This window comes from Oncorhynchus nerka, linkage group LG15 (genome assembly GCF_034236695.1).
Source record: "Oncorhynchus nerka isolate Pitt River linkage group LG15, Oner_Uvic_2.0, whole genome shotgun sequence".
NCBI classification, from domain to species: domain Eukaryota; kingdom Metazoa; phylum Chordata; class Actinopteri; order Salmoniformes; family Salmonidae; genus Oncorhynchus; species Oncorhynchus nerka.
The window spans coordinates 15,403,269-15,423,316 of NC_088410.1; the positions used below are offsets into that span (position 1 = coordinate 15,403,269).

The 20,048-nt window shown below is 50.8% G+C and overlaps 1 protein-coding gene and 1 long non-coding RNA gene across 3 annotated transcripts in view; one reads left to right on the forward strand and one right to left on the reverse strand.

Moving 5' to 3' along the window:
* Window positions 1–2,364: 2,364 nt before the first annotated feature.
* On the forward strand, window positions 2,365–3,280 carry LOC135560057 (uncharacterized). Its single transcript, XR_010458664.1, has 2 exons — window positions 2,365–2,476; window positions 2,579–3,280. It is a non-coding gene; the product is annotated as an uncharacterized LOC135560057 (long non-coding RNA).
* Window positions 3,281–3,347: 67 nt separating this feature from the next.
* Window positions 3,348–20,048, reverse strand: part of dcaf15 (DDB1 and CUL4 associated factor 15) — a 48,965-nt gene continuing 32,264 nt past the window's right edge. For both annotated transcript variants that reach the window (XM_065001091.1, XM_065001090.1), the window contains exons 11-13: window positions 9,732–9,836; window positions 5,806–5,921; window positions 3,348–5,166 (exon numbers count right to left, since the gene is read on the reverse strand). In XM_065001091.1, coding sequence (XP_064857163.1) covers window positions 5,111–5,166; window positions 5,806–5,921; window positions 9,732–9,836 — 277 coding nt within the window. In that variant the 3' untranslated portion in view covers window positions 3,348–5,110. The remainder of the gene's footprint in view (window positions 5,167–5,805; window positions 5,922–9,731; window positions 9,837–20,048) is intronic.

Consider the following 20,048-nt stretch of genomic DNA (forward strand, 5'->3'; position numbering starts at 1 on the left):
CAGACCTATATGTCCCTGTCAACAGAGGTCTACAACGTACCTCTGACTGAATCCCTTCCTATATGTCCCTGTCAACAGAGGTCTACAACGTACCTCTGACTGAATCCCTTCCTATATGTCCCTGTCAACAGAGGTCTACAACGTACCTCTGACTGAATCCCTTCCTATATGTCCCTGTCAACAGAGGTCTACAACGTACCTCTGACTGAATCCCTTCCTATATGTCCCTGTCAACAGAGGTCTACAACGTACCTCTGACTGAAACCAGACCTTCATTGTCCCTGTCAAAAGTTTGGACACTCATTCCAGGGTTTTCTTCCTATTTTCTACATTGTATAATAAGAGAAGACATCAAACTATGAAATAACATATGGAATCATGTAGTAACTCCTTTGTCTTGATGACATTTGTCTTTCTATATTCTACAATGTCAGAAAATAGTATAAATAAATAAAAACCCTGGAATGAACCAAACTTTTATGGTCCCTGTCAACAGAGGTCAGTCAACCTGAATGGCTACAACCTTCTGTCCTCATTACCCACCCACTGTCACTGCATAGGAGACTACTGTGTTTGCCCGACCAGGTGTAGAGTTGTTACAGCTGTCGGTCTTCTGTCAACAGAGGTTTACATTTACCCACTGTCATTTAGCTGACTGCCAGAACTTACCTTCACCTTATGACCAGTGGAACTGCCACTTTGACTGGAATAGTGCATCAAATCTTTTAAGGGGGAGGATTACTTTACCTATCTGGTATTCCTTCAAAGAGGTCTTTCAGGTGTCTCCGATGATGTTGACTCCCTGTCACTCGTCTGAGAGTTTGTTCCACCACTTGGGGGGCCAGAGCCTTTATTTTGACTGGGCTAACTTACTTCCTCAAGGGAGGGCGAGCAAACTTCCAGACACAGCAGTGCCCTTGTTTGTGTAGGGCCTGAAGAGCCTGGACCTACTGAGGTAATTCCCCTCACAGCTCCGTGACAAGCACCATAGTCTTGAGCGGATGCGACCTTTTGGAAGCCAGTGGAGAGCCTGAAGACAGAACTTGGGAAGGTTGAACACCAGATGGAATGCGGGTTCTGGATGAGCTGTAGGAGTTTTGTGGCACAGGCAGGAGCCCAGCCAACAGCGAGTTGCAGTAATCCAGACTGACAAGTGCCTGGATTAGGACCTGCGCCGCTTCATGTGTGAGGCAGGGTCGTACTCTGCATGTTGTAGACATGAACCTACAGGAACGGGCCACCGCTTCATGTTAGAGATTTACTGGGTGTTGTCCAGGATAGAGGTTCTTATTTGGTCTCTTCACTAGGACACAATGGGGTTGTCAACCTGATGGCGAGATCATGGACTGGTCCTTCCCGGGAGGAAAAGCAGCTCCGTCTTGCCGATTCAGCTGAGGTGAGATCCGTCATGTTACTGATATGTCTGCCAGACATGCAGGTGCCTTCGCCACCTTGAAGGGGAAAGGGAGAGATTAATAAAGTAGCAGCAATGATAGGAGAGACCAGTGAGGTTCTGTCCTCAGAGCCAAGTGACTTGGTGTATAGCGAGAATAGGAGAGGGCCTAGAACAGAGCCTGGGGACACCAGTGGTGAGAGCACGTGGTGAGGAGACAGATTCTCGCCACTAAGACCTGAGGAGCGTGTCAGGTAGGACAGCTGTGGGCTCTGGTCCTCACCTCGGAGAGGGTGGAGACACTGATGGTTCATATGGTCTAAGGAATAGGTCTAGAAGGATCAGCAGAGGAGTAGTTACTTATAGGACTAGGGCTCCGTGATACTCTTCAGGCTCACCTTACCCACCCACTGTCCTGACTGCCATAGAGAGATTTACTGTGTTTGCCCGAGCCAGGTGTAGAGTTGTTACAGCTGTCGGTCTTCTGTCCTCACCTTACCCACCCACTGTCCTGACTGCCAGAGAGAGATTTACTGCGTTTGCCCGAGCCAGGTGTAGAGTTGTTACAGCTGTCGGTCTTCAGTCCTGATGATGTTCACTGACCTCTTAGACAACCACTTAGTGTGTCCCCATCGGTACTTCAACAGGGCAGCATTCAGGACGGCTCATCAAAGAGTCTAAGTATGAATATGTTAATATCCCTCCGTGAACGGAGACTGAAGGGGTCTTGATCAGTCAGACGCTCTAACAGTGGAGTCCTGATGTGGTGTAGAGGATGGGGGGTGTAGTTCCATACAGGACAGCATTCAGAAAGGTACGTTTTAGTGTATTTTTATTATTTGGCCAACTAAGAGATGACCTGTGCCTTGTAGAGCGAGACAACGCTGGTGGTTGAATCACAAATGGCTCCCTGTATAGTGCACTTTTTGGACCTGAGCCCTAGGGATTGTAGTGCCTATGGTCTAAAAGTAGTGCACTATAAAGGGACTAGGGCTCTGGTCTAAAGTAGTGCACTATATAGGGACTAGGGCTCTGGTCTAAAGTAGTGTACTATATAGGGAATAGGGCCCTGGTCTAAAGTAGGTCTAATGTAGTGGTACTATATAGGGAATAGGGCCTCTGGTCTAATAGTAGTGGTACTATATAGGGAATAGGGCTCTGGTCTAATGTAGTGGTCTAATGTAGTGTACTATATAGGGAATAGGGCCCTGGTCTAATGTAGTGTACTATATAGGGAATAGGGTGCCATTTCGAAGACAACCTGTGTTTTTAATTAGATCTGATTAATAAAGTGTTTCAAAACCTGTGCAATCTGACATTTGTTCCTCTCTCTTTGGTAATGTATTATGACTTATAGCAGGCATATGAAGTGTCATAAGAGAGAGGGCAGCCATAATGCATCCTGTTTCTATCCCATTCATTTGTCCCTCCATCGTCATTCATCCACACACAACAGTAAAGTCATATCCCACCAGTAGGATACAGACCTTCACAGAAACATCTCTAATCTGTGATTGGGCAACAAGGTCAGAAGTCACATGCAACGTTGTATCCATGGCAACCGTAACTGCCAGCTCATAGAATCAGCAAAAAGTCAGAACAGATCAGTGAATGTGTATTTGAAATGTTACTTTGACTATCATATATTTATTCAACCATTATGGCCTTATTTCAACAGTATGTGCAGCATATTTTGATGTACTATCCAGAGTATTTAGCTACTGTATTACTATTGTACAATCACAAGATATCTAGTATATGTTTTGTAGACCTTTGTATTGAATCTCTGTGACTAGTTTGTAGTTTATCAGTACTCAGTCGTTGCCATATAAAGACGTGATACCAGCCCACCTTCAGCCATTAAATACTTTACCAGTGTTTCCCCTCTTCAGTCTCTTAAAACAGAACTTTGTGTTTCTCCTTCACACACACAGAAAAACAGCCACACGCAAGGTGAATCTTTCAATTTATTTTTATCAAAAAATAATCAAGTGAACCATGCTCTCTCCTTCCAATCTTAAAATACAGCCAGATAATGACAGGCTTGCTTAAACTACATTTCCCATAAGCCTCTGCTCCATCTAGGGTTGTAACTTTCCTAAAAAAAGATTCCTGGGATGAAGGACTAGGCAGTAAATCTGGGAAAGTTAACTCCATCACATACAAATACATTTATAAAGGGGACAATCTGAACTGACACCCTATTCCCTATGTAGTGCACTACTTTTGACCAAAGTCCTATGAGAGCTTATGAGGCTCTGGACAAAACGTAGTGCACTACATAGGGAGCCATGTTGGACGCAATCCAAGAAGAAATCTGTCGATGGTGAAGTTGCCCTTAGACACTGATCTGCGGTCAGTTTAACATTTCCCCCCACTAATGGTTAAGGTTAGGATTGGGGGAGGGGAAGCTGATCCTAGATCTGTACCTAGGGGGAACGTCAGTCCCTCCAGAGCGACAAATAACAGGATTGGTTCCGGTTCATGTGTAGGCCCTGTTGCAGTCAGACAGACCTGGATCAAACCAGATCGAACTGGACAAAGCTGGTTTAGAGGAGTGGCCTTTAGGTTGTGTGAACAGCAGCAGAATCATAGGCATGAGGACCACACAACATCTCTCTCTCTCACAGTCATAAAACGGAAAATTACACCAAACAAACCGAACTAAAAACCCACAGTAAAATCATCTTTGTTCAGTCCAGCTCTGGGTGCAAATTATGTTACATTATATCGTCAAACAAAAACAGAACATGTGGAAAACACAATGCCTCGTTTCTTCCATCCTACAACATCACACACAGAGGCAGGTGCACAGATTCACGTTGGCGACATGTCGTAACTGAGTCATGACAACATGGCACCCTATTCCCTAAATCGGGGGTTTTCAACTCTGACCCTACGAAGTCCGGAGCCTGCTTTCTGGTCTACCTGATCATTAATTGCACACCCACCTGGTGTCCCAGGTCTAAATCAGTCCCTGATTAGAGGGGAACAGTGGAACTGGTGTCCCAGGTCTAAATCAGTCCCTGATTAGAGGGGAACAGTGGAACTGGTGTCCCAGGTCTAAATCAGTCCCTGATTAGAGGGGAACAGTGGAACTGGTTTCCAGGTCTAAATCAGTCCCTGATTAGAGGGGAACAGTGGAACTGGTGTCCCAGGTCTAAATCAGTCCCTGATTAGAGGGGAACAGTGGAACTGGTGTCCCAGGTCTAAATCAGTCCCTGATTAGAGGGGAACAGTGGAACTGGTGTCCCAGGTCTAAATCAGTCCCTGATTAGAGGGGAACAGTGGAACTGGTTTCCAGGTCTAAATCAGTCCCTGATTAGAGGGGAACAGTGGAACTGGTTTCCAGGTCTAAATCAGTCCCTGATTAGAGGGGAACAGTGGAACTGGTGTCCCAGGTCTAAATCAGTCCCTGATTAGAGGGGAACAGTGGAACTGGTTTCCAGGTCCAGAGTGGAGTCTGAAGGTCCTATATAGAGCACGACTTCTCACCACAGGCATAATGGAAACGTAGTGCACCACATGTGGAATAGGAGGGAATAGGGTGGAATAGGAGGGAATAGGGTGGAATAGGAGGGAATAGGGTGCCATTTGAGAGGGATCCTATGACTGTTACTGTAGCAGCTAAACAGGCTTGCTGTATGTGTGTAGGTGTGTGGATGGGTGTGTGTGACAGTCCGAGCCTCTGGTGTCAGGACACCCCTCTGTTGTCCCTCATAGTATGATCCAGGTACTCCGGTCGCTGTCAGCCAACACCTGTAGAGAGGAACCTAGACAGAAGAGAGGGGGACAAACAGATTTGAAGAATTAATTTACATAAAGAGTGTTTAATTTACCCCTTATTTTACCAGGTCAGTTGACTGAGAAACATTCTCATTTACCACAACGACCTGGGGAATAGTTACAGGGGAGAGGAGGGGGGATGAATTTAGTGACTGTGATGATTAGGTGACTGTGATGGTATGAGGGCCAGATTGGGATTTTAGCCAGGACACCGGGGTTAACACCACTACTCTTATGATAAGCGCCATGGGATCTTTAGTGACCACAGATGTCCCATCGGAAAGTCGGCACCCTACACAGGGCAATGTCCCCAATCACTGCCCTGGGGAATTTGGATATAGTTTTTTAAACCAGAGGAAAGAGAGGCTCCTACACCACTTCCAAAAGCATCTGGTAGTGGATATGGTCGTGGTATGGTAGTGGGTATGGTAGTAGGTATGGTATGGGATATGGTAGTGGGTATGGTAGTGGGTATGGTATGTGGTATGATCGTGGTATGGTAGTGGGTATGGGATATGGTAGTGGGTATGGGATATGGTAGTGGATATGTGGTGTGCAGGGCCTCGTTGGTCATGCGGTTGATGTTTTGTCCACTGTGTATATATATATATATATAACGTGTGTACCTTTGTGCAGGGCCTCGTTGGTCATGCGGTTGATGTAACGAGAGCTGCTCTCCGGAACCAGCCACTTCATCACTGTGTTCACACAAGACTTCCTGTACGAACTCCATACACTGCCACTACAGGACGGGAGAGAAGAGGGAGATATGAAGACTTCCTGTACGAACTCCATACACTGCCACTACAGGACAGGAGAGAAGAGGGAGATATGAAGACTTCCTGTACGAACTCCATACACTGCCACAACAGGACAGGAGAGAAGAGGGAGATATGAAGACTTCCTGTACGAACTCCATACACTGCCACTACAGGACAGGAGAGAAGAGGGAGATATGAAGACTTCCTGTACGAACTCCATACACTGCCACTACAGGACAGGAGAGAAGAGGAGATATGAAGACTTCCTGTACGAACTCCATACACTGCCACTACAGGACAGGAGAGAAGAGGGAGATATGAAGACTTCCTGTACGAACTCCATACACTGCCACTACAGGACAGGAGAGAAGAGGGAGATATGAAGACTTCCTGTACGAACTCCATACACTGCCACTACAGGACAGGAGAGAAGAGGGAGAGATATGAAGACTTCCTGTACGAACTCCATACACTGCCACTACAGGACAGGAGAGAAGAGGGAGAGATATGAAGACTTCCTGTACGAACTCCATACACTGCCACTACAGGACAGGAGAGAAGAGGAGAGATATGAAGACTTCCTGTACGAACTCCATACACTGCCACTACAGGACAGGAGAGAAGAGGGAGAGATATGAAGACTTCCTGTACGAACTCCATACACTGCCACTACAGGACAGGAGAGAAGAGGGAGATATGAAGACTTCCTGTACGAACTCCATACACTGCCACTACAGGACGGGAGAGAAGAGGGAGATATGAAGACTTCCTGTACGAACTCCATACACTGCCACTACAGGACGGGAGAAGAGGGAGATATGAAGACTTCCTGTACGAACTCCATACACTGCCACTACAGGACGGAGAGAAGAAGAGGGAGATATGAAGACTTCCTGTACGAACTCCATACACTGCCACTACAGGACAGGAGAGAAGAGGGAGATATGAAGACTTCCTGTACGAACTCCATACACTGCCACTACAGGACAGGAGAGAAGAGGGAGATATGAAGACTTCCTGTACGAACTCCATACACTGCCACTACAGGACAGGAGAGAAGAGGGAGATATGAAGACTTCCTGTACGAACTCCATACACTGCCACTACAGGACAGGAGAGAAGAGGGAGATATGAAGACTTCCTGTACGAACTCCATACACTGCCACTACAGGACAGGAGAGAAGAGGGAGATATGAAGACTTCCTGTACGAACTCCATACACTGCCACTACAGGACAGGAGAGAAGAGGGAGATATGAAGACTTCCTGTACGAACTCCATACACTGCCACTACAGGACAGGAGAGAAGAGGGAGATATGAAGACTTCCTGTACGAACTCCATACACTGCCACTACAGGACAGGAGAGAAGAGGGAGATATGAAGACTTCCTGTACGAACTCCATACACTGCCACTACAGGACAGGAGAGAAGAGGGAGATATGAAGACTTCCTGTACGAACTCCATACACTGCCACTACAGGACGGGAGAGAAGAGGGAGATATGAAGACTTCCTGTACGAACTCCATACACTGCCACTACAGGACGGGAGAGAAGAGGGAGATATGAAGACTTCCTGTACGAACTCCATACACTGCCACTACAGGACGGGAGAGAAGAGGGAGATATGAAGACTTCCTGTACGAACTCCATACACTGCCACTACAGGACAGGAGAGAAGAGGGAGATATGAAGACTTCCTGTACGAACTCCATACACTGCCACTACAGGACAGGAGAGAAGAGGGAGATATGAAGACTTCCTGTACGAACTCCATACACTGCCACTACAGGACAGGAGAGAAGAGGGAGATATGAAGACTTCCTGTACGAACTCCATACACTGCCACTACAGGACAGGAGAGAAGAGGGAGATATGAAGACTTCCTGTACGAACTCCATACACTGCCACTACAGGACAGGAGAGAAGAGGGAGATATGAAGACTTCCTGTACGAACTCCATACACTGCCACTACAGGACAGGAGAGAAGAGGGAGATATGAAGACTTCCTGTACGAACTCCATACACTGCCACTACAGGACGGGAGAGAAGAGGGAGATATGAAGACTTCCTGTACGAACTCCATACACTGCCACTACAGGACAGGAGAGAAGAGGGAGATATGAAGACTTCCTGTACGAACTCCATACACTGCCACTACAGGACAGGAGAGAAGAGGGAGATATGAAGACTTCCTGTACGAACTCCATACACTGCCACTACAGGACAGGAGAGAAGAGGGAGATATGAAGACTTCCTGTACGAACTCCATACACTGCCACTACAGGACAGGAGAGAAGAGGGAGATATGAAGACTTCCTGTACGAACTCCATACACTGCCACTACAGGACAGGAGAGAAGAGGGAGATATGAAGACTTCCTGTACAGAACTCCATACACTGCCACTACAGGACAGGAGAGAAGAGGGAGATATGAAGACTTCCTGTACGAACTCCATACACTGCCACTACAGGACAGGAGAGAAGAGGGAGATATGAAGACTTCCTGTACGAACTCCATACACTGCCACTACAGGACGGGAGAGAAGAGGGAGATATGAAGACTTCCTGTACGAACTCCATACACTGCCACTACAGGACAGGAGAGAAGAGGGAGATATGAAGACTTCCTGTACGAACTCCATACACTGCCACTACAGGACAGGAGAGAAGAGGGAGATATGAAGACTTCCTGTACGAACTCCATACACTGCCACTACAGGACAGGAGAGAAGAGGGAGATATGAAGACTTCCTGTACGAACTCCATACACTGCCACTACAGGACGGGAGAGAAGAGGGAGATATGAAGACTTCCTGTACGAACTCCATACACTGCCACTACAGGACGGGAGAGAAGAGGGAGATATGAAGACTTCCTGTACGAACTCCATACACTGCCACTACAGGACAGGAGAGAAGAGGGAGATATGAAGACTTCCTGTACGAACTCCATACACTGCCACTACAGGACAGGAGAGAAGAGGGAGATATGAAGACTTCCTGTACGAACTCCATACACTGCCACTACAGGACAGGAGAGAAGAGGGAGATATGAAGACTTCCTGTACGAACTCCATACACTGCCACTACAGGACAGGAGAGAAGAGGGAGATATGAAGACTTCCTGTACGAACTCCATACACTGCCACTACAGGACAGGAGAGAAGAGGGAGATATGAAGACTTCCTGTACGAACTCCATACACTGCCACTACAGGACAGGAGAGAAGAGGAGATATGAAGACTTCCTGTACGAACTCCATACACTGCCACTACAGGACAGGAGAGAAGAGGGAGATATGAAGACTTCCTGTACGAACTCCATACACTGCCACTACAGGACAGGAGAGAAGAGGGAGATATGAAGACTTCCTGTACGAACTCCATACACTGCCACTACAGGACAGGAGAGAAGAGGGAGATATGAAGACTTCCTGTACGAACTCCATACACTGCCACTACAGGACAGGAGAGAAGAGGGAGATATGAAGACTTCCTGTACGAACTCCATACACTGCCACTACAGGACAGGAGAGAAGAGGGAGATATGAAGACTTCCTGTACGAACTCCATACACTGCCACTACAGGACAGGAGAGAAGAGGGAGATATGAAGACTTCCTGTACGAACTCCATACACTGCCACTACAGGACAGGAGAGAAGAGGGAGATATGAAGACTTCCTGTACGAACTCCATACACTGCCACTACAGGACAGGAGAGAAGAGGGAGATATGAAGAGAGAAATAAAAAATGAGAGAGAGATATGAAGAGAGAGAGAGATGTCTCACCTGGTCTGACCCTTGACCTCAGTGAGGTCACCGACCCCGACGGTGTGACACACTCCTGTGTTGAGGTCCCAGCTCACCTGCAGACTGGAGTGGTAGGTGTTGGGCCTGGAAGACAACTACCGGTTAGTGTGAGTGACAGTTAGAGGCAATTAAAACAGCCCCCCAGACCCCAGAACACCTCACCAGGTGACTAGTCAGGAAAACAACCCTCCACACCCCAGAACACCTCACCAGGTGACTAGCCAGGAAAACAGCCCTTCAGACCACCTCACCAGATGACTAGACAGGAAAACATGCCTCCAGACCCCAGAACACCTCACCAGGTGACTAGACAGGAAAACAACCCTCCAGACCCCAGAACACCTCACCAGGCGACTAGACAGGAAAACATGCCTCCAGACCCCAGAACACCTCACCAGGCGACTAGACAGGAAAACATGCCTCCAGACCCCAGAACACCTCACCAGGTGACTAGACAGGAAAACAGCCCTCCAGACCCCAGTACACCTCACCAGGCGACTAGACAGGAAAACATGCCTCCAGACCCCAGAACACCTCACCATGTGACCATCCAGGAAAACAGACCTTCAGACCACAGAACACCTCACCAGGTGACTAGAGAGGAAAACAGCCCTTCAGACCACAGAACACCTCACCAGATGACTAGACAGGAAAACAACCCTCCACACCCCAGAACACCTCACCAGGTGACTAGACAGGAAAACAACCCTCCAGACCCCACCTCACCAGGTGACAAGACAGGAAAACATGCCTCCAGACCCCAGAACGCCTCACCAGGTGACCATCCAGGAAAACAGAGGGAAAACAACCCTCCAGACCCCAGAACACCTCACCAGGTGACTAGACAGGAAAACAACCCTCCAGACCCCAGAACACCTCACCAGGGGACTAGACAGGAAAACATGCCTCCACACCCCAGAACACCTCACCAGGTGACTAGACAGGAAAACAGACCTTCAGACCACAGAACACCTCACCAGGTGACTAGAGAGGAAAACAGCCCTTCAGACCACAGAACACCTCACCAGATGACTAGACAGGAAAACAACCCTCCACACCCCAGAACACCTCACCAGGTGACTAGACAGGAAAACAACCCTCCAGACCCCACCTCTCATCAGGTGACAAGACAGGAAAACATGCCTCCAGACCCCAGAACGCCTCACCAGGTGACCATCCAGGAAAACAGAGGGAAAACAACCCTCCAGAACCCAGAACACCTCACCAGGTGACTAGTCAGGAAAACAGAGGGAAAACAACCCTCCAGACCCCAGAACACCTCACCAGGTGACTAGACAGACCTCCAGACCCCAGAACACCTCACCAGGTGACTAGACAGGAAAACAGCCCTCCAGACCCCAGAACACCTCACCAGGTGACTAGACAGGAAAACATGCCTCCAGACCCCAGAACACCTCACCAGGTGACTAGACAGGAAAACATGCCTCCAGACCCCAGAACACCTCACCAGGTGACTGACTAGAGAGGAAAACAGAGGAAAACATGCCTCCAGACCCCAGAACGCCTCACCAGGTGACCATCCAGGAAAACAGAGGGAAAACAACCCTCCAGACCCCAGAACACCTCACCAGGTGACCATCCAGGAAAACAGACCTCCAGACCACAGAACACCTCACCAGGTGACTAGACAGGAAAACAGCCCTTCAGACCACCTCACCAGATGACTAGACAGGAAAACAACCCTCCACACCCCAGAACACCTCACCAGGTGACTAGAGAGGAAAACAGAGGAAAACATGCCTCCAGAACGCCTCACCAGGTGACCATCCAGGAAAACAGAGGGAAAACAACCCTCCAGACCCCAGAACACCTCACCAGGTGACTAGACAGGAAAACATGCCTCCAGACCCCAGAACACCTCACCAGGTGACTAGACAGGAAAACAGCCCTCCAGACCCCAGAACGCCTCACCAGGTGACCATCCAGGAAAACAGACCTCCAGACCACAGAACACCTCACCAGGTGACTAGACAGGAAAACAGCCCTTCAGACCACCTCACCAGATGACTAGACAGGAAAACAACCCTCCACACCCCAGAACACCTCACCAGGTGACTAGACAGGAAAACAACCCTCCAGACCCCAGAACACCTCACCAGGTGACTAGACAGGAAAACAACCCTCCAGACCCCAGAACACCTCACCAGGTGACTAGACAGGAAAACAGACCTCCATACCACAGAACACCTCACCAGGTGACTAGACAGGAAAACAGCCCTTCAGACCACCTCACCAGATGACTAGACAGGAAAACAACCCTCCACACCCCAGAACACCTCACCAGGTGACTAGACAGGAAAACAACCCTCCAGACCCCAGAACACCTCACCAGGTGACTAGACAGGAAAACAACCCTCCAGACCCCAGAACACCTCACCAGGTGACTAGACAGGAAAACAACCCTCCAGACCCCAGAACACCTCACCAGGTGACTAGAGAGGAAAACAGAGGAAAACATGCCTCCAGACCCCAGAACACCTCACCAGGTGACCATCCAGGAAAACAGACCTCCAGACCCCAGAACACCTCACCAGGTGACTAGACAGGAAAACAGCCCTTCAGACCACCTCACCAGATGACTAGACAGGAAAACAACCCTCCACACCCCAGAACACCTCACCAGGTGACTAGAGAGGAAAACAGAGGAAAACATGCCTCCAGACCCCAGAACACCTCACCAGGTGACCATCCAGGAAAACAGACCTCCAGACCCCAGAACACCTCACCAGGTGACTAGACAGGAAAACAGCCCTCCAGACCCCAGTACACCTCACCAGGCGACTAGACAGGAAAACAGCCCTCCAGACCCCAGAACGCCTCACCAGGTGACCATCCAGGAAAACAGACCTCCAGACCACAGAACACCTCACCAGGTGACTAGACAGGAAAACAGCCCTTCAGACCACCTCACCAGATGACTAGACAGGAAAACAACCCTCCACACCCCAGAACACCTCACCAGGTGACTAGACAGGAAAACAGACCTCCAGACCCCAGAACACCTCACCAGGTGACTAGACAGGAAAACATGCCTCCACACCCCAGAACACCTCACCAGGTGACCATCCAGGAAAACAGACCTCCAGACCCCAGAACACCTCACCAGGTGACTAGACAGGAAAACATGCCTCCAGACCCCAGAACACCTCACCAGGTGACTAGACAGGAAAACAGCCCTCCAGACCCCAGTACACCTCACCAGGCGACTAGACAGGAAAACATGCCTCCAGACCCCAGAACGCCTCACCAGGTGACCATCCAGGAAAACAGAGGGAAAACAGCCCTCCAGACCCCAGAACACCTCACCAGGTGACTAGACAGGAAAACATGCCTCCAGACCCCAGAACACCTCACCAGGTGACTAGACAGGAAAACAGCCCTTCAGACCACCTCACCAGATGACTAGACAGGAAAACAACCCTCCACACCCCAGAACACCTCACCAGGTGACTAGAGAGGAAAACAGAGGAAAACATGCCTCCAGACCCCAGAACACCTCACCAGGTGACTAGACAGGAAAACAGCCCTCCAGACCCCAGAACACCTCACCAGGTGACTAGAGAGGAAAACAACCCTCCAGACCCCAGAACACCTCACCAGGCGACTAGAGAGGAAAACAGAGGAAAACATGCCTCCAGACCCCAGAACACCTCACCAGGTGACTAGACAGGAAAACATGCCTCCAGACCCCAGAACACCTCACCAGGTGACTAGACAGGAAAACATGCCTCCAGACCCCAGAACACCTCACCAGGTGACTAGACAGGAAAACATGCCTCCAGACCCCAGAACACTCACCAGGTGACCATCCAGGAAAACAGACCCCAGAACACCTCACCAGGTGACTAGACAGGAAAACAACCCTCCAGACCCCAGTACACCTCACCAGGCGACTAGACAGGAAAACATGCCTCCAGACCCCAGTACACCTCACCAGGCGACTAGACAGGAAAACATGCCTCCAGACCCCAGAACACCTCACCAGGTGACCATCCAGGAAAACAGACCTTCAGACCACAGAACACCTCACCAGGTGACTAGAGAGGAAAACAGCCCTTCAGACCACAGAACACCTCACCAGATGACTAGACAGGAAAACAGCCCTTCAGACCCCAGAACACCTCACCAGGTGACTAGTCAGGAAAACAGAGGAAAACAGCCCTCCAGACCCCAGAACACTCACCAGGTGACTAGACAGCCCTCCAGACCCCAGAACACCTCACCAGGTGACTAGACAGCCCTCCAGACCCCAGAACACCTCACCAGGTGACTAGACAGTCCTCCAGACCCCAGAACACCTCACCAGGTGACTAGTCAGGAAAACAGAGGAAAACAGCCCTCCAGACCCCAGAACACTCACCAGGTGACTAGACAGCCCTCCAGACCCCAGAACACCTCACCAGGTGACTAGAGAGGAAAACAGCCCTTCAGACCACAGAACACCTCACCAGGTGACTAGACAGGAAAACATGCCTCCAGACCCCAGAACACCTCACCAGGTGACTAGACAGGAAAACATGCCTCCAGACCCCAGAACACCTCACCAGGTAGGTGACTAGAGAGGAAAACATGCCTCCAGACCCCAGAACACCTCACCAGGTAGGTGACTAGAGAGGAAAACATGCCTCCAGACCCCAGAACACCTCACCAGGTGACTAGTCAGGAAAACAGAGGAAAACAGCCCTCCAGACCCCAGAACACTCACCAGGTGACCATCCAGGAAAACAGACCTCCAGACCCCAGAACACCTCACCAGGTGACTAGAGAGGAAAACAGAGGAAAACATGCCTCCAGACCCCAGAACACCTCACCAGGTGACCATCCAGGAAAACAGCCCTCCAGACCCCAGAACACTCACCAGGTGACCATCCAGGAAAACAGACCTCCAGACCCCAGAACACCTCACCAGGTGACTAGAGAGGAAAACATGCCTCCAGACCCCAGAACACCTCACCAGGTAGGTGACTAGAGAGGAAAACATGCCTCCAGACCCCAGAACGCCTCACCAGGTGACCATCCAGGAAAACAGAGGGAAAACAGCCCTCCAGACCCCAGAACACCTCACCAGGTGACTAGTCAGGAAAACAGAGGAAAACATGCCTCCAGACCCCAGAACACCTCACCAGGTGACCATCCAGGAAAACAGCCCTCCAGACCCCAGAACACTCACCAGGTGACCATCCAGGAAAACAGACCTCCAGACCCCAGAACACCTCACCAGGTGACTAGAGAGGAAAACAGAGGAAAACATGCCTCCAGACCCCAGAACACCTCACCAGGTGACCATCCAGGAAAACAGACCTCCAGACCCCAGAACACCTCACCAGGTGACCATCCAGGAAAACAGACCTCCAGACCCCAGAACACCTCACCAGGTGACTAGAGAGGAAAACAGAGGAAAACATGCCTCCAGACCCCAGAACACCTCACCAGGTGACCATCCAGGAAAACAGACCTCCAGACCCCAGAACGCCTCACCAGGTGACCATCCAGGAAAACAGACCTCCAGACCACAGAACACCTCACCAGGTGACTAGACAGGAAAACAGCCCTTCAGACCACCTCACCAGATGACTAGACAGGAAAACAACCCTCCACACCCCAGAACACCTCACCAGGTGACTAGACAGGAAAACAGCCCTCCAGACCCCAGTACACCTCACCAGGCGACTAGACAGGAAAACAGCCCTTCAGACCCCAGAACACCTCACCAGGTGACTAGAGAGGAAAACAACCCTCCAGACCCCAGAACACCTCACCAGGCGACTAGAGAGGAAAACAGAGGAAAACATGCCTCCAGACCCCAGAACACCTCACCAGGTGACTAGACAGGAAAACATGCCTCCAGACCCCAGAACACCTCACCAGGTGACTAGACAGGAAAACATGCCTCCAGACCCCAGAACACTCACCAGGTGACCATCCAGGAAAACAGACCCCAGAACACCTCACCAGGTGACTAGACAGGAAAACATGCCTCCAGACCCCAGAACACCTCACCAGGTGACCATCCAGGAAAACAGACCTTCAGACCACAGAACACCTCACCAGGCGACTAGAGAGGAAAACAGAGGAAAACATGCCTCCAGACCCCAGAACACCTCACCAGGTGACTAGACAGGAAAACATGCCTCCAGACCCCAGAACACCTCACCAGGTGACTAGACAGGAAAACAGCCCTCCAGACCCCAGAACGCCTCACCAGGTGACCATCCAGGAAAACAGACCTCCAGACCACAGAACACCTCACCAGGTGACTAGACAGGAAAACAGCCCTTCAGACCACCTCACCAGATGACTAGACAGGAAAACAACCCTCCACACCCCAGAACACCTCACCAGGTGACTAGACAGGAAAACAACCCTCCAGACCCCAGAACACCTCACCAGGTGACTAGACAGGAAAACAACCCTCCAGACCCCAGAACACCTCACCAGGTGACTAGACAGGAAAACAGACCTCCATACCACAGAACACCTCACCAGGTGACTAGACAGGAAAACAGCCCTTCAGACCACCTCACCAGATGACTAGACAGGAAAACAACCCTCCACACCCCAGAACACCTCACCAGGTGACTAGACAGGAAAACAACCCTCCAGACCCCAGAACACCTCACCAGGTGACTAGACAGGAAAACAACCCTCCAGACCCCAGAACACCTCACCAGGTGACTAGACAGGAAAACAACCCTCCAGACCCCAGAACACCTCACCAGGTGACTAGAGAGGAAAACAGAGGAAAACATGCCTCCAGACCCCAGAACACCTCACCAGGTGACCATCCAGGAAAACAGACCTCCAGACCCCAGAACACCTCACCAGGTGACTAGACAGGAAAACAGCCCTTCAGACCACCTCACCAGATGACTAGACAGGAAAACAACCCTCCACACCCCAGAACACCTCACCAGGTGACTAGAGAGGAAAACAGAGGAAAACATGCCTCCAGACCCCAGAACACCTCACCAGGTGACCATCCAGGAAAACAGACCTCCAGACCCCAGAACACCTCACCAGGTGACTAGACAGGAAAACAGCCCTCCAGACCCCAGTACACCTCACCAGGCGACTAGACAGGAAAACAGCCCTCCAGACCCCAGAACGCCTCACCAGGTGACCATCCAGGAAAACAGACCTCCAGACCACAGAACACCTCACCAGGTGACTAGACAGGAAAACAGCCCTTCAGACCACCTCACCAGATGACTAGACAGGAAAACAACCCTCCACACCCCAGAACACCTCACCAGGTGACTAGACAGGAAAACAGACCTCCAGACCCCAGAACACCTCACCAGGTGACTAGACAGGAAAACATGCCTCCACACCCCAGAACACCTCACCAGGTGACCATCCAGGAAAACAGACCTCCAGACCCCAGAACACCTCACCAGGTGACTAGACAGGAAAACATGCCTCCAGACCCCAGAACACCTCACCAGGTGACTAGACAGGAAAACAGCCCTCCAGACCCCAGTACACCTCACCAGGCGACTAGACAGGAAAACATGCCTCCAGACCCCAGAACGCCTCACCAGGTGACCATCCAGGAAAACAGAGGGAAAACAGCCCTCCAGACCCCAGAACACCTCACCAGGTGACTAGACAGGAAAACATGCCTCCAGACCCCAGAACACCTCACCAGGTGACTAGACAGGAAAACAGCCCTTCAGACCACCTCACCAGATGACTAGACAGGAAAACAACCCTCCACACCCCAGAACACCTCACCAGGTGACTAGAGAGGAAAACAGAGGAAAACATGCCTCCAGACCCCAGAACACCTCACCAGGTGACTAGACAGGAAAACAGCCCTCCAGACCCCAGAACACCTCACCAGGTGACTAGAGAGGAAAACAACCCTCCAGACCCCAGAACACCTCACCAGGCGACTAGAGAGGAAAACAGAGGAAAACATGCCTCCAGACCCCAGAACACCTCACCAGGTGACTAGACAGGAAAACATGCCTCCAGACCCCAGAACACCTCACCAGGTGACTAGACAGGAAAACATGCCTCCAGACCCCAGAACACCTCACCAGGTGACTAGACAGGAAAACATGCCTCCAGACCCCAGAACACTCACCAGGTGACCATCCAGGAAAACAGACCCCAGAACACCTCACCAGGTGACTAGACAGGAAAACAACCCTCCAGACCCCAGTACACCTCACCAGGCGACTAGACAGGAAAACATGCCTCCAGACCCCAGTACACCTCACCAGGCGACTAGACAGGAAAACATGCCTCCAGACCCCAGAACACCTCACCAGGTGACCATCCAGGAAAACAGACCTTCAGACCACAGAACACCTCACCAGGTGACTAGAGAGGAAAACAGCCCTTCAGACCACAGAACACCTCACCAGATGACTAGACAGGAAAACAGCCCTTCAGACCCCAGAACACCTCACCAGGTGACTAGTCAGGAAAACAGAGGAAAACAGCCCTCCAGACCCCAGAACACTCACCAGGTGACTAGACAGCCCTCCAGACCCCAGAACACCTCACCAGGTGACTAGACAGCCCTCCAGACCCCAGAACACCTCACCAGGTGACTAGACAGTCCTCCAGACCCCAGAACACCTCACCAGGTGACTAGTCAGGAAAACAGAGGAAAACAGCCCTCCAGACCCCAGAACACTCACCAGGTGACTAGACAGCCCTCCAGACCCCAGAACACCTCACCAGGTGACTAGAGAGGAAAACAGCCCTTCAGACCACAGAACACCTCACCAGGTGACTAGACAGGAAAACATGCCTCCAGACCCCAGAACACCTCACCAGGTGACTAGACAGGAAAACATGCCTCCAGACCCCAGAACACCTCACCAGGTAGGTGACTAGAGAGGAAAACATGCCTCCAGACCCCAGAACACCTCACCAGGTAGGTGACTAGAGAGGAAAACATGCCTCCAGACCCCAGAACACCTCACCAGGTGACTAGTCAGGAAAACAGAGGAAAACAGCCCTCCAGACCCCAGAACACTCACCAGGTGACCATCCAGGAAAACAGACCTCCAGACCCCAGAACACCTCACCAGGTGACTAGAGAGGAAAACAGAGGAAAACATGCCTCCAGACCCCAGAACACCTCACCAGGTGACCATCCAGGAAAACAGCCCTCCAGACCCCAGAACACTCACCAGGTGACCATCCAGGAAAACAGACCTCCAGACCCCAGAACACCTCACCAGGTGACTAGAGAGGAAAACATGCCTCCAGACCCCAGAACACCTCACCAGGTGACCATCCAGGAAAACAGACCTCCAGACCCCAGAACACCTCACCAGGTGACCATCCAGGAAAACAGACCTCCAGACCCCAGAACACCTCACCAGGTGACTAGAGAGGAAAACAGAGGAAAACATGCCTCCAGACCCCAGAACACCTCACCAGGTGACCATCCAGGAAAACAGACCTCCAGACCCCAGAACGCCTCACCAGGTGACCATCCAGGAAAACAGACCTCCAGACCACAGAACACCTCACCAGGTGACTAGACAGGAAAACAGCCCTTCAGACCACCTCACCAGATGACTAGACAGGAAAACAACCCTCCACACCCCAGAACACCTCACCAGGTGACTAGACAGGAAAACAACCCTCCAGACCCCAGAACACCTCACCAGGTGACTAGACAGGAAAACAACCCTCCAGACCCCAGAACACCTCACCAGGTGACTAGACAGGAAAACAACCCTCCAGACCCCAGAACACCTCACCAGGTGACTAGTCAGGAAAACAGAGGAAAACAGCCCTCCAGACCCCAGAACACTCACCAGGTGACTAGACAGCCCTCCAGACCCCAGAACACCTCACCAGGTGACTAGAGAGGAAAACAGCCCTTCAGACCACAGAACACCTCACCAGGTGACTAGACAGGAAAACATGCCTCCAGACCCCAGAACACCTCACCAGGTGACTAGACAGGAAAACATGCCTCCAGACCCCAGAACACCTCACCAGGTAGGTGACTAGAGAGGAAAACATGCCTCCAGACCCCAGAACACCTCACCAGGTAGGTGACTAGAGAGGAAAACATGCCTCCAGACCCCAGAACGCCTCACCAGGTGACTAGTCAGGAAAACAGAGGAAAACAGCCCTCCAGACCCCAGAACACTCACCAGGTGACCATCCAGGAAAACAGACCTCCAGACCCCAGAACACCTCACCAGGTGACTAGAGAGGAAAACAGAGGAAAACATGCCTCCAGACCCCAGAACACCTCACCAGGTGACCATCCAGGAAAACAGCCCTCCAGACCCCAGA